This window comes from Phlebotomus papatasi, chromosome 2, assembly GCF_024763615.1.
Source record: "Phlebotomus papatasi isolate M1 chromosome 2, Ppap_2.1, whole genome shotgun sequence".
Classification (NCBI taxonomy): Eukaryota; Metazoa; Arthropoda; class Insecta; order Diptera; family Psychodidae; genus Phlebotomus; species Phlebotomus papatasi.
Genome location: NC_077223.1, coordinates 29,897,324 through 29,910,925, shown reverse-complemented (window position 1 = coordinate 29,910,925; position 13,602 = coordinate 29,897,324). Strand labels below are relative to the sequence as shown.

The 13,602-nt window shown below is 33.3% G+C and overlaps 1 protein-coding gene across 2 annotated transcripts in view; it reads left to right on the top strand.

Moving 5' to 3' along the window:
* The window catches only part of LOC129803419 (echinoderm microtubule-associated protein-like 2), a 77,933-nt gene that overhangs the window by 26,011 nt on the left and 38,320 nt on the right, over positions 1-13,602 (top strand). For both annotated transcript variants that reach the window (XM_055849965.1, XM_055849963.1), the window contains exon 2: positions 4,227-4,466. In XM_055849965.1, the coding sequence (XP_055705940.1) occupies positions 4,343-4,466 (124 nt within the window). In that variant the 5' untranslated portion in view covers positions 4,227-4,342. The remainder of the gene's footprint in view (positions 1-4,226; positions 4,467-13,602) is intronic.

Below are 13,602 nucleotides of genomic sequence, written 5' to 3'. Positions count from 1 at the left end.
CGAAGGCCTCAAAATCCTAAATAGTGAGCAATTTTATTGTGTTTTTTTTTCTAGAGCCTTTTATCTTTAAGAATCGAATTCTAAGTTAAATTTTCCCAAAACACCGTGATTGAGAAGAACTTGGAGCAGTTAAGCCATATGGCTAAGCCTTAGGTCTGAAGCCCGTATAAGGGGTTGCGTGGGTTAGGAAAACTAAAAATAGAGCACATTTTCCTTTAATATCTTTTTTAAGACCATAAAAAAAATATTTGTTTAAAGTTCTAAAGTATATAAAAGTACATTTTGGCATTTATTTATATAAATTTTTATTTTAAAATATCAAAACAATCAGCCCTTGGTATCTGATTTTCTGAGATCTTTTTTGAAAAAAATTACTCTGCGGTAGTCACGATTACTCAGAGTGGATTCATCAGAAATCAAAAGCCAAAATATTTCCTATTAGCAGATGAGTAAAACTCGTACTTGATGACAGATTTTTTTTTATATTCTTGATCACAATTTGTTTAACAAGAAGAAAATTTTTCGTAAATTCGTTGTGAAGATATTCCGAAAATTACAATTTTTCGGATTAAAATTTAAAAGAAAATAACATTTTTCTACAAAAAAAAAGATTTATGCAAATAACAAGAATTTAGAAACATTACATCCAGCTGTCAATACGTTTTCATCTATTTTTTTTTTACCTCAGATATGAAACGGTAAGAGTTATTGAGGCCATTTACATCACCGCATTAGATTGGGATTTGTTTAATTTTTCTCGATATAAACGGCAAATCCAATACGACCCCTCGTATCGAATTGGATTGGATTTAAATTGTCCCAACTGTCCCAAACATTTTCGGAGCGCGCGAAGCGAAATTCGGAGTTGCATTTGACGTTAAAACTAACCTATCATTTGTGTTGTTTTGGTAAGGAAGTCGCACAAAATAAAATTTTCAGGATTTTTTTTGTGTATTGTGCAAGGATATGGGCAATGACAAGTTTAAAAGAGGTGGCAAAGCAAGGAGACTAAGCTCCTCTTCTAAATTGATCAGGAGAAGGAGGTTGTTGTGATGATAACTAAAAAAATCGCAACCAAGAAGTTTTTGCAGAGTTCCTTAAACAAGGATATGAACGTAATATTAAGCAAATTGTGTAGTTAAATTTAAGAATCTTAAGCAAAATATCCAACTTAAATTGAAAATATTATTTTTAATCTCACAAAAATGGCATCCCGCTAAAAATCCAATTCAATCTCAACAGTACGATGTAAACAGACAAGATTGGATTCGGATTTTGGGACAATCCAATCTCAATCTAATGCGACGATGTAAATAGCCTCATTGAGGCCACTTACACCGCCGGATTGGATTGGGATTGAATTGTCCCAAAATCGGTTTTTGGGACAATTCAGTCAAAATCTAATACAACAGTCTAAATGACCTCAGTGAAATCGTTTAGATTGCGACTTTAGATTAAGACTTAATTATTCGAAATCCGATTTTGGAACAGTTCAATTCCAATTGAATGCGGCGGTAAATAGCCTCATTGACTCTAAAAATTAAATAAAACATTACTTGAACACCGTATAATTCTTTTTCACTTTCGCAAAGATTGATTTTATGTTTCACTATGTCGCTGTAAGGCTTCATCTTCATCGAGAAACCGCAAATAAGCACTAATTCTTAACTTAAAACTGCATATTAAGGGTCAAATTTATTAAATTTAGCAATTCAAAACATTCGGAAACTGGGCTAAATCTCAGGTCTGAAGTCTGTATAACCCGATCTTTTAAAACTATGACTCACATGGCTTTCAAACCTAAGACTGAGCCATATGACGTCTTCTTTAACATTATGTGCGTTTCCTTTTGTATTACTCGACACTGTCATATCGTTATGCTTTTCGCGGCGTTTGTGTCATTTGGCATGCAAAAAGGATCCTAATTCTAACAAAAGGAGAGCCCTGCCTTTACAAAGTCAAAGTTACATATACTAGAAAAACGAATGCAACTCGACACGTATGGAACCTAATAGAACCTAACCTTAGAGAATGTTTAGCTTAATAAATTTGGCAATAAAGGATTAGTCAGTAAAGGAAATTTATTCAAAGAACCTCTAATCGAGGGTTCTAAGCCTCTAATGTGTATGACACTTTAAGATAAATTTTTACTGCCAATTTTTACAGCCAAAATATGTTCCAGGATCAGCCTGAATCTATTTGGACTCTAACACGGGTGGGTGTCAGACTTGCAAGTTTAGTCTAGTTTCCGAAAGCCCTATAATTCTTAACAAGCAAATTTAGGAATTTTTCAAAACATAATGAGTCGATCAATTAATTCAATTCTTTATTCAATCGATCAATTAATAAGAAAATAGACAAGTTAAACTATGTGGTCATATATAGATTTATATATAAATCTATATATAGATACTTACGGCTTAAGTTGTGAGACGGCTTAATGGAGAACTGATGGAAATGTAGTCGAAAAAGTATTTTGATTATAATTACGTTAAGCTGTCTCACACCTAAAGCCGTTTTTCATGAAATCCTGAAAAAATCTAAATTGAAAAATATTCTGTAATTGAACTTCTATTAAAAAATTCTTAGGTATAGATTTTAGATTAGTTTTAAAGATTATTTATTAAACGATATATCAATTACAAAGCGATACTCATCCGAAAGCAATAAAGAATATTCATGGATGGAGGGGATCCGTGGTGCAATTGGTAAGAGCGTTCGGCTCTTAGGCGGTGTGACCCTTGACGCGATGTCCACAGTTGTCAGTTCGAGTACCGCTCATTCCAAATTATTGAAGCGTTCGAATGGACATTTTTCATGAAACATTATAAACTGATTACTAAATTTGGAACAACAATGCACAAATCTTATGGTAGCTGAGATTCTTTGCAGGTGACCTCAAAATACGTGCAACTCGGAATGCGTGAAAATTTGATTGCAAGTTGAATGTTAGGGGTAAAGAATCGCGTCGACCAAACTGTTCTTGTCGGTCGAAATGCATAAAATTGGCTTGACACGATTCTGACGTTTGTTTTTTCAAGGTCAGTGGTCAAACAGATCTAGGATGCGTACTTTTGAACTGATTAGAATAAGTTTGGATTCATTGGAAAGGTCTTTGAATTCCTCATGACTCAAGGTCTAGTACACTTTTTTGAACAATATCTGAATCCTTCATAAGTTTCGATCTATTCTAAGTGATTAACAATCGGTGATAAATAATGAATGGATCTAATGGATTATTAAGTTTTATCCGAAATTCAATTGTATTACTCCAACGCTATTTTTGGTAATCTTTTATGTGATTAATAATTCATTTCAACAGTTTGTTTAGCATAATAAAAACTTATTTTTTCTATTCTTACCATCTCAAAACGACCTCAAAAAGGTTGAAGTATACGTGAGATAGTGAAATTCATTGCAATCATTGACAAAGTGATAAGATAATTAATGTTTTTTTTTGCGTCTCTCTCTTACCTTGTTTCTCAATATAATTTTTTCCATTGCCTCATTGTGAGCCAACACCGATAAAAATTCACTTTTACGCGCGTTTTTTGCTTTGATCCACAAACCAGGTAACAATATAAACTCTGTTCTGATACTCTAAATTGCAAATTTTCTTCTATATGGTGTTACTTCTTAGTTGATGGTGTTTTGTTGATGGGATTGTATGCGTGAGGCACTAATTAGTAATTCATTTATTCGGTAAAGGAAAATGAAGAAGAATGAGAGAGCTTAGAAGTTCAGAAAAAAAACTGTGACAATGTTTCTCTTTTGGCTTCAATTGTTTGTAAATTTTGTGTCAGTTCCTAGTGCTTCTCCCTCTTGGTCGCCACTTGAGAGAGGTTTAAATAGAATATTTTGTGTTTATTTATCTTGTGAGGTTCATACTTTTTCGGTATCATGGGACACTTGTCTAAATCAACGAGAAATGATAATATTGCTATTGAGAATTTATTTAAACAGCTGAATTGTTAGGATATCGTCAGCAATCGACACTAAATCGGCAGCAAATTGCATCTTGATCTTGATTTAATCGCCTTAATTCAAAGTCTTTTGGAGACATTTGACTATTTTTAACTAATTTGTTGACACCTTTTGAGAGCGATAATCAATATTGATTTCACTTCTCAAAAAAAGTCTTATCGATGATGTCAGTGAGCAAAACTGTCAACAATTGTGTTCACTATCGCTAATTTGTGTTCTATTCCTTCTTTTTTTCATTTCAGATGTCAACTTTGATGTATTTGTTGCTGAAATAGTGAAGTGTGTTGTGTTTTTTTTTTTGGATAAAAGTTAGTGCATGAAGTTTGAGGAAACGAGTTAAAGTGTGGAAGGATTAACGATGATGAATGGATTTCGATTGAATGAAAATGATGGTGATGCACAGAGTTCACTTAAGCCTCCACTTGCGCTCAGGATAAATGGGAGTGGTGGAAAACCTGCGGAAATTCGGGAGAATTTTGCTGGTAAGTGAAAATTTGCCACATTGTTCTTGATGAGTATCTCATTTTCTTTTTGAATATCTTCTATATGGGAATTTATACTTGAAAACTTTTAATTTAAACAGAAGATGTTTCGGGACAAAAATAAAAAATGAATTTGCTTAATGTGCTTAGGAAAAAATCATTTAAAATCTTGAAAAATATTCTTCAGAAAACTTTTGACCAGCGCACTTTTGTTTGTAAATATATTTTCGAAATTTCCCATGAGAAAGAGCGAGATGACTAGATCTAGGTCTCACTCACTCCCTTTGAAATGGCAAAAACATGTTTAACCCATTAAGGACGATTGGAACACCGGTGTCCCATAAAGAAAATAACTTTTCCTGACTACCTAAAGTTATTTTTTTCTTATGTCTGTCTGTACATAATTGTAAAGTAGAAGTTTGAGGGAATCTCAACTTCTTTATTGTTGATCTTGTATCTTTTATTATTGATTTTCAGTCCGTAAAAAGTGTCTCGTCGTTAAAGGATTAATAAACAAAAATTATTGTACGTTGGGCATTACAAGTTTCTTTTATTTACTTATTTTTATATTTAGAAAACTTAAATTAAAATTATATAGAAATTTATTGAAAATCTTGAATATTATTTAATTGAAAATTACTAATTGGGATGAATATTTTCAAAATTTTCTATTTTATCCGTTGTGGAATTTACGGAATTTTTGTTTTTGAAATTCTTATTTCGTGGATTTTCTCGATTTGGTTAAAATTTCTTGAAGTACAGGGTGAGTCAATTGACACTGTAATTTTTAAAATTTCTGTAGTTTTTTTTTTATTTGACGTAAACGAGAAAAAGTCAGAAAATAGACAACATTTGAGAATTTATATAAAATTTTGAATAAAATATGATACCCTTTTCAATCCTTAGATCCTAAGAAATCCTTAGTTCTTTTTTTTGAAGGAGAATATTTTCGTAAAAAGGAAGTTGTCACACGTAATCCTTTTCGTTGAATTAAAACGTATTAAAGGATTTATAAGAACAATCTAAGGATTAAGATTTATTTATGGGAAATATTCCTTGAGACCTCTCATAGAAATCGATTGGTTCCAAGAACTTACGATCTAGCGCTTTTGAAAGAAAAGACAAACTTTGTAAAATAATTTTACCAATTTCTTAAGAACTTTCGGTTTAATTCGGTTCTGAAGTACAGTTTCAGAACGGATGAGTTTGTTTATAGGAGTTACCAAATGGAGCAGTCATGTGTGAAATCTAAAAAGAATATATTTGAAGCCTAAGTCATGCTTTAACTTTAAGCCTAATTTCGTTAAGATCAGTTAAACCGTCACGTCGTGGAGAAGTAAAATGTCAAAATTGTGAATTTTCAAAAGGATCTCGTTAATTTCCCAAGGACTGATAGTCTAAGGTTGGACCAGCTCCCATATTAGGTGAGATTCTTAACAATCTCACCTACTATAATCCTAACAAAATTTCATGTCGTCCGATCGACCTCAAATTTGGCCAAAATGTGTTTCGCCACTTCCTGATTCCGAATATATATGTGGCTAAGTTACGTTCCCGGCCGGCCGGCCGGCCGCTCTTTGGAGCTTAATAGCTCCTAAACTAAAAAAGATATCGACTTGCGGTTTTCGGCAAAGGTTATATATCGGGTGAAAATTGCAACTTGGTGCATAGACCCCCCACCCCCCACCCCTCCTTCCGCCATTTTGAAGACCCCCCTTTTTTTGTTTTCTCAATAGCTCCGCCCCTATGGCATTCAGCGGACTCAAATTTTAGTATGTTATAGCTGGGCCTTAGAGCTTTCCATCAATACCAAACTTAAGGTCCCCCGACCCCCCTGACCCGAGCTATAAGGGTCCAAAAAAAATTTCTTAAAATGGCCATAACTCCGGTTCTAATTGTCAGAATTTAAAAAGTGAGGGCTTTTTGGAAAGCTCTCGTGAAATGCCACTTCCCCTTCTAACATCGCAAGTTCATAAAACCACCGCTAGGGGCGCTTTTTTTAAAAAGAAAATTTTTAAATCTTAAAAGTTAAATAACTCAAAAATTCCATTGTGCATCGGGCTGAAAATTTAGTATGTTGTAGCCGTTGATTATACCTATCAAACAAAAAAAACCTTAAGTCGATCCATAACCCCTGACCCGAGCTATAAGGGGTCAAAGTTCGAACATTGACCGGCCTCTATCTCCGGTTCTAATTAACATAGCGACCTAAATTTTACCTTTTTGGTTTCGTATCGATGAGCACTTTCAGATGGAAGTTCAAAAAGTCACCACAGGTGGCGCTGTGATAGCGTCAAAATTCATCGAAATTCAAAGTCACTTTTCTCAAAAACGGCATTGTGCAAGTTAATGAAATTTTAGTATGTTGTAGTCCAGTCTAGGACGTTTCCAAAATGGTGCGTATGCGCGCTGTGGTTTCAATAGAACCGGAGATATGAGGGGTCAAAGTTCACGAAATTCAAAAAGTCATATCTCCGGTTCTATGTGACCGATTTTGATGAATGAGGGCTTAAACGAAAGATCTCACCAAATGCTACAACTTTCTAGAATATTTGAACTTCGTGGGACTAACACCAGGGGCGCCACAGTCGAAAAACCAATTTCAATATCACATAACCTCAATTATCTCGACTGTCGCTGAACCGATTTTGATGATTACTTCAACATAATTGTAGAGCACATTTGTCTCTACATTTCGTCCATACATAATTTTCCACTCAGACTACGCTATCACTCCGATTTTGCCGTTTAAGTGTGAAAAAAATGATTTTTCCCATAATAACGCTTTGAAATCACTCAGATGCCAATTTGACTGCCTCTACTCCACCAAGACACTTAAAATAGGGTTTCAAATGGAAAGTCCCGCAAAATACAACAATTCTTTGATATAGTTGTAGTTCAACAAATGACTACTTGGGGCACTCTGGATGAAAAAACGAGTTAAGAAACAAAAAACCTCGCTTATCTTGGCTTCTGAGTAATCGATGAGTTCAAGTTCTACGGCAAAATTATAGAGAACATTCTGGTCTACATTTCACCCATATAACACTTTTCTGTCAGTTCATCCAAATCCTTGATATTTTGGTTTAAATACAAAATTTGTATAATTTCACGAATTTGATTCAAGATAACTGAATGGCGTCTCCCAACTTCAGCTCCAAATTGAATTTGCATGCACTCCGAGTTAGCTCACGTTAAGAATCTCACCTACATAAGCCGGTTAGGATTATCTGTCCCTTTTTTTCCCATTTTCCTTTATCAAATACATACAGTACGACTCGGATAGAGTCAACCCCTAAATATTTTAAACTCGGTGAAAAAATACGTGAAATTTCATGTTTAATGTTAAACTTTTAAACTAGCTTTGTTAAACAAGAACCTTAGAAAATTTTAAACGAGTGAAATAGTAACTACACGAATAATAAGTTAGAATACTGCACATACATATCGCTCCTTGGAAATTACAAGGGGCCAACTAATTTTCGGCAATTTTTCAGGAGACAGCATGAAAGATTCAACTTTGTGTAAATAAGTATCTCAATTTAATGACTGAACAAAAACAATTTATTTCTTTTCTATTTGTATGAGCACTAATATAAACATCGAAACTTTTATATTTTTACCTTTCAAAATATGTTTTTTAATAAGTTAGCTCCTTGTCGTTCTAAATGACATACAAATTTTGCTGAAATTAGAATGACAAGGGATCAACTTGCTTGAGTTAGTCCCCTGTTTCACAAAAAATTGAACGATGAATATGTTTTGTGCCCCTTTACTTTCAAACAAAATTATGCAAGTATAATCAAAAAGATTAAAATTTTTAAAAACTTTTCTAATAACGAAATTTAATGACTTATATCATCTGAAAATTTATTAAATTGTCTTTCTAAGTGCATTAGAATCTCAAAATCGAAAAAAAGTGAGTCGATCTCTTGTAATTTCCAAGGAGCGATATATAATAATAATCAAAAGCGTTGACTCTATTAGAGTCGTACTGCATTATAGACATAGAGTGAAACTCAACAAACTTAACAATATTATTATTTGTTTAGTTAGATGTACCGGGCTTTTTTTTGCCATTTTGTACATTGTTCAGTTTACAATTTTAGGTGTGATTCTTACATAATCACACATATTAGGTGAGATTCTTAACAAAATCTCACCTACTATAATCCTAACAAAATTTCATGTCGTCCGATCGACCTCAAATTTGGCCAAAATGTGTTTCGCCACTTCCTGATTCCGAATATATATGTGGCTAAGTTACGTTCCCGGCCGGCCGGCCGGCCGGCCGCTCTTTGGAGCTTAATAGCTCCTAAACTAAAAAAGATATCGACTTGCGGTTTTCGGCAAAGGTTATATATCGGGTGAAAATTGCAACTTGGTGCATAGACCCCCCACCCCCCACCCCTCCTTCCGCCATTTTGAAGACCCCCCTTTTTTTGTTTTCTCAATAGCTCCGCCCCTATGGCATTCAGCGGACTCAAATTTTAGTATGTTATAGCTGGGCCTTAGAGCTTTCCATCAATTCCAAACTTAAGGTCCCCCGACCCCCCTGACCCGAGCTATAAGGGTCCAAAAAAAATTTCTTAAAATGGCCATAACTCCGGTTCTAATTGTCAGAATTTAAAAAGTGAGGGCTTTTTGGAAAGCTCTCGTGAAATGCCACTTCCCCTTCTAACATCGCAAGTTCATAAAACCACCGCTAGGGGCGCTTTTTTTAAAAAGAAAATTTTTAAATCTTAAAAGTTAAATAACTCAAAAATTCCATTGTGCATCGGGCTGAAAATTTAGTATGTTGTAGCCGTTGATTATACCTATCAAACAAAAAAAACCTTAAGTCGATCCATAACCCCTGACCCGAGCTATAAGGGGTCAAAGTTCGAACATTGACCGGCCTCTATCTCCGGTTCTAATTAACATAGCGACCTAAATTTTACCTTTTTGGTTTCGTCTCAATGAGCACTTTCAGATGGAAGTTCAAAAAGTCACCACAGGTGGCGCTGTGATAGCGTCAAAATTCATCGAAATTCAAAGTCACTTTTCTCAAAAACGGCATTGTGCAAGTTAATGAAATTTTAGTATGTTGTAGTCCAGTCTAGGACGTTTCCAAAATGGTGCGTATGCGCGCTGTGGTTAAAACAGAACCGGAGATATGAGGGGTCAAAGTTCACGAAATTCAAAAAATCATATCTCCGGTTCTATGTGACCGATTTTGATGAATGAGGGCTTAAACGAAAGATCTCACCAAATGCCACAACTTTCTAGAATATTTGAACTTCGTGGGACCAACACCAGGGGCGCCACAGTCGAAAAACCAATTTCAATATCACATAACCTCAATTATCTCGACTGTCGCTGAACCGATTTTGATGTTTACTTCGACATAATTGTAGAACACATTTGTCTCTACGTTTCGTCCATACATCATTTTCCGCTCAGACTACGCTATCACTCCGATTTTGCCGTTTAAGTGTGAAAAAAATGATTTTTCCCATAAAAACGCTTTGAAATCACTCAGATGCCAATTTGACTGCCTCTACTCCACAGACACTTAAAATAGGGGTTTAAATGGAAAGTCCCACAAAATACAACAATTCTTTGATATAGTTGAAGTTCAACAAATGAACACTTGGGGCACTCTGGATGAAAAAACGAGTTAAGAAACAAAAAACCTCGCTTATCTTGGCTTCTGAGTAATCGATGAGATCATGTTCTATGGGAAAATTATAGAGAACATTCTGGTCTACATTTCACCCATATATCACTTTTCTGTCAGTTCATCCAAATCCTTGACATTTTGGTTCAAATACAAAACTTGTATAATTTCACGAATTTGATTCAAGATAACTGAATGGCGTCTCCCAACTTCAGCTCTAAATCGAATTTGCATGCACTCCGAGTTAGCTCACGTTAAGAATCTCACCTACATAAGCCGGTTAGGATTATCTGTCCCTTTTATTTAGTTTACCATTGTATGAGAAATATACCCCTTCAGACGCTTCATTCATTTGAACCGGGCGGGACTCGAACTCACAACTGTGACAGTCGAGCCGGAACTTTTTCAAAATAATCATTTTTTTCAAAATTATTTTAGAAATATTCTAAATCAATTTAGAATTACCATAAGTTACTCACATTATTCACTTTGATTCAAGTCTTCCCTTTTTGTTTAGAAAATAATTTTGCTGAATCATACTGCTTAAAATTCCTAAAATATGATTAACTTACAAAATACTCTGCAAGTTTCTGCATTGCTTCATCAAATACACTCCCAAAATGGTTAATTATTCCAAAAAAGAATAAGTCATTGGATATTGAATCTCTTTAACTTTGGAGAATGTATTGAATTTGAAGAATGCGCACTCACCTAAATTTTCAATGAGGTTTTTCTTATACTTCTTACTTTACCGAGGACGCTGTAACAAATTTGCACTTACCTCATCGGTATTTGTGTGACAATAGAGGTGAAAAGAAAAAAAAACTCCAACAAATTCTATGCAAATTTAATGAGTAAATAATTCGTGAGCAAAACAACAAACTTGTTGAGGCTATTAATTGCTTTTCCGTTTTTTTTTTTAAATCATACATCAGCAGTGGGCGGAATTTGTGGCTGTCTTTTGGGACTAATTTTTCTGATGAACAAGAATAAATTTCAATATTTTTACCACTCACAGTGTGAAAATTCATCTATTATACTCCTCCTTTTTCATTCATTGAATTCATTGATGTTTTGTTTTATTTTTTTTATATTGAGTTACACAATGTAAGATGATTTAATTAATGGGTGCCCCTCTCTATCAGATATATCTTCTTCCTTACAGCCAAAGTGGTTTCGATTTCAAACTCATATTCACCTACAAATAAAAAAAATCACCCACGATGTAATTTTTCTCTGTTGCTTTACTTTCGTGCCACTGATCCGTGAATTTTTGAGTGAAATGGTCTCTGATGACGATGACTTTTCTTAGCGGTTTTCCGGTAGAAAGTTCCATATAAGTGGGAATATGCAGAAATTGCAATTTAGTGAAATTTTCGTAAATTGCCACTTCAATGCCAAATCACATGAAATTATATCCCAATTTAGATTGAACATAATCAACAAACACGGGAAGATGTATTTATTGTTTTCTATTAATTAAAAATTCAACTTTCGTTTTATAAAGAGCCATAGTTAGTCTTTAAAAAAATTGCTCTGGATGCTTTGGTAAATATTGAATAGTCGTACTGATTAAAAAATCATTAAAAATAAATTAAAACTATTTAATAATGCGAGGATCCCATATACACAGAGATCAGCTGCTTATTTAAGTTACTTAATAAAATCGCAGTTAAAAGTTTAATTTTGAATTACTATGTGTACCTATAGGCACAGCACTTGACCTTTTATTAACCAATAAAATTTTTGATTTATAAACATACTCCTCGAGAGGAACTTGTTACACTTATGATCGTAAAATTTTAATTTAAAAGAAATTGGAACTAATAAATTTCATGTCGTAAATCGTGATTTATGTAATTTTATGCAGTTTTACAGATGATCGCTTTGAAAGCAAATAAACTAACTTCCACGAAAGACCTTAAGAAATTTTCAATTGTTTATGATGACCATGTGAAAATAAAGTAGAACTCTTCAAAGTTCGGAAATTGTGAAGCAAAAACAATTAATTTTACATTTTCCAAAAAAATTAGGATTTCGACGCATTTGACCAAAAAATGAATGAAGTAAAACTCATACGAATATTTTTATTTTATTTTTTATTTATTTATTGTGCTTACACTCGAGTCCTTTTCAAGTAATTATATGTTTTGCGTTTATGCGGCCACCGCCGTCTTAGCGTTGATGACCAATCTCCGAATTGAAAACGGTGGAAAACTTCTTCACAGGTTGTATATGTCAATCCTTAATAGAATACATAATTTACAATTCTTGATATATGACATAACAACATCTCCTAAACACCGTTATGCATTATTTAAAATTAAGTACTTAGATTTCTTTTTAAATATTATTTATTATGTATTTTTATTTGGTATATACTTGATAATTTTCTATTTTTTGGAACATAATATATAATATAACCATAAATCATTCTTTCAAATTGTCTGATTATTATTTTAGAATTTTTCGTGCATTCTTGCTTTATACAGACCTAAAAAATATTTTTTTAAATGCATGTGTTCAATTTATTTTTTTAATTCAGTACCTCTCAAATTTTCTTCTCAAACTTTACTTAAAATAATAGGATGGCCAGGATTGCCAGGATAGTTCATGTTGATTCTGATGGAGATTTCTTCAGATTTTTTTTTGAAATTTAAATTTTAAAGAAAATTATTTTTAGAATATTATCATGAAATACAAAAAATAAGGTAGAGTCTGACAGTTTCATCTATTTCAATTTTTCATCTCCTTTGAAGGAGATTTATAAATCTGTCTAAAACTTGAAGCAGACTTATGGGGCATTAAGTTTTTTGTGATTCAGTAAAAAAGCTTAGTGAGATGTTTTTCGCGAGAAATTTCAAAATACAATAGAGTTCCTCAAATTTGAACATTTGGGGGCTATGAGATGACATTTCTCACTCCTCAAATTTGAACGATATTTTCAAAAATGTGACAGAATTCATGTGAAACGCACTTTTCCTAAATTAAAAACTTTCTTCACACAACCTCAAATTTTACATTTTGAACTCAACCGTCGTCGTTCAAATTTCAGGAACTCGACTGTACAAAAAAAAAAACAATCTCTAAAAATTTATGAATTAGGAACAATAAAAAATATACTTATTTTTTTTTAAAGTTATTTAAGCCCAAACCTCACATTTATTTAGTAACTTAGTAAACCCTAGCTTTCAAAATATTATTTTTTTACTATTGTATAGGGTAGAGTAACCACTTATCGCCATGTTTAGGGAAACGATGAATTCATTTTATTATAACTTTTGAACCCTTAATACAAGATAACTAAAATTTGACACAAAGTTACTTTAGATCCAAAATCAAAATCCAAAATCCAAAACGAATAATTATTATTTTTTGACCCTATACGTAGTAGCAGTAAAAATACAAATAATTTTGCGGCCCTTTTTTTGCATAAATCGCAAAAAATAGCGATTTCAATATAAGTGGCGAAAAGTG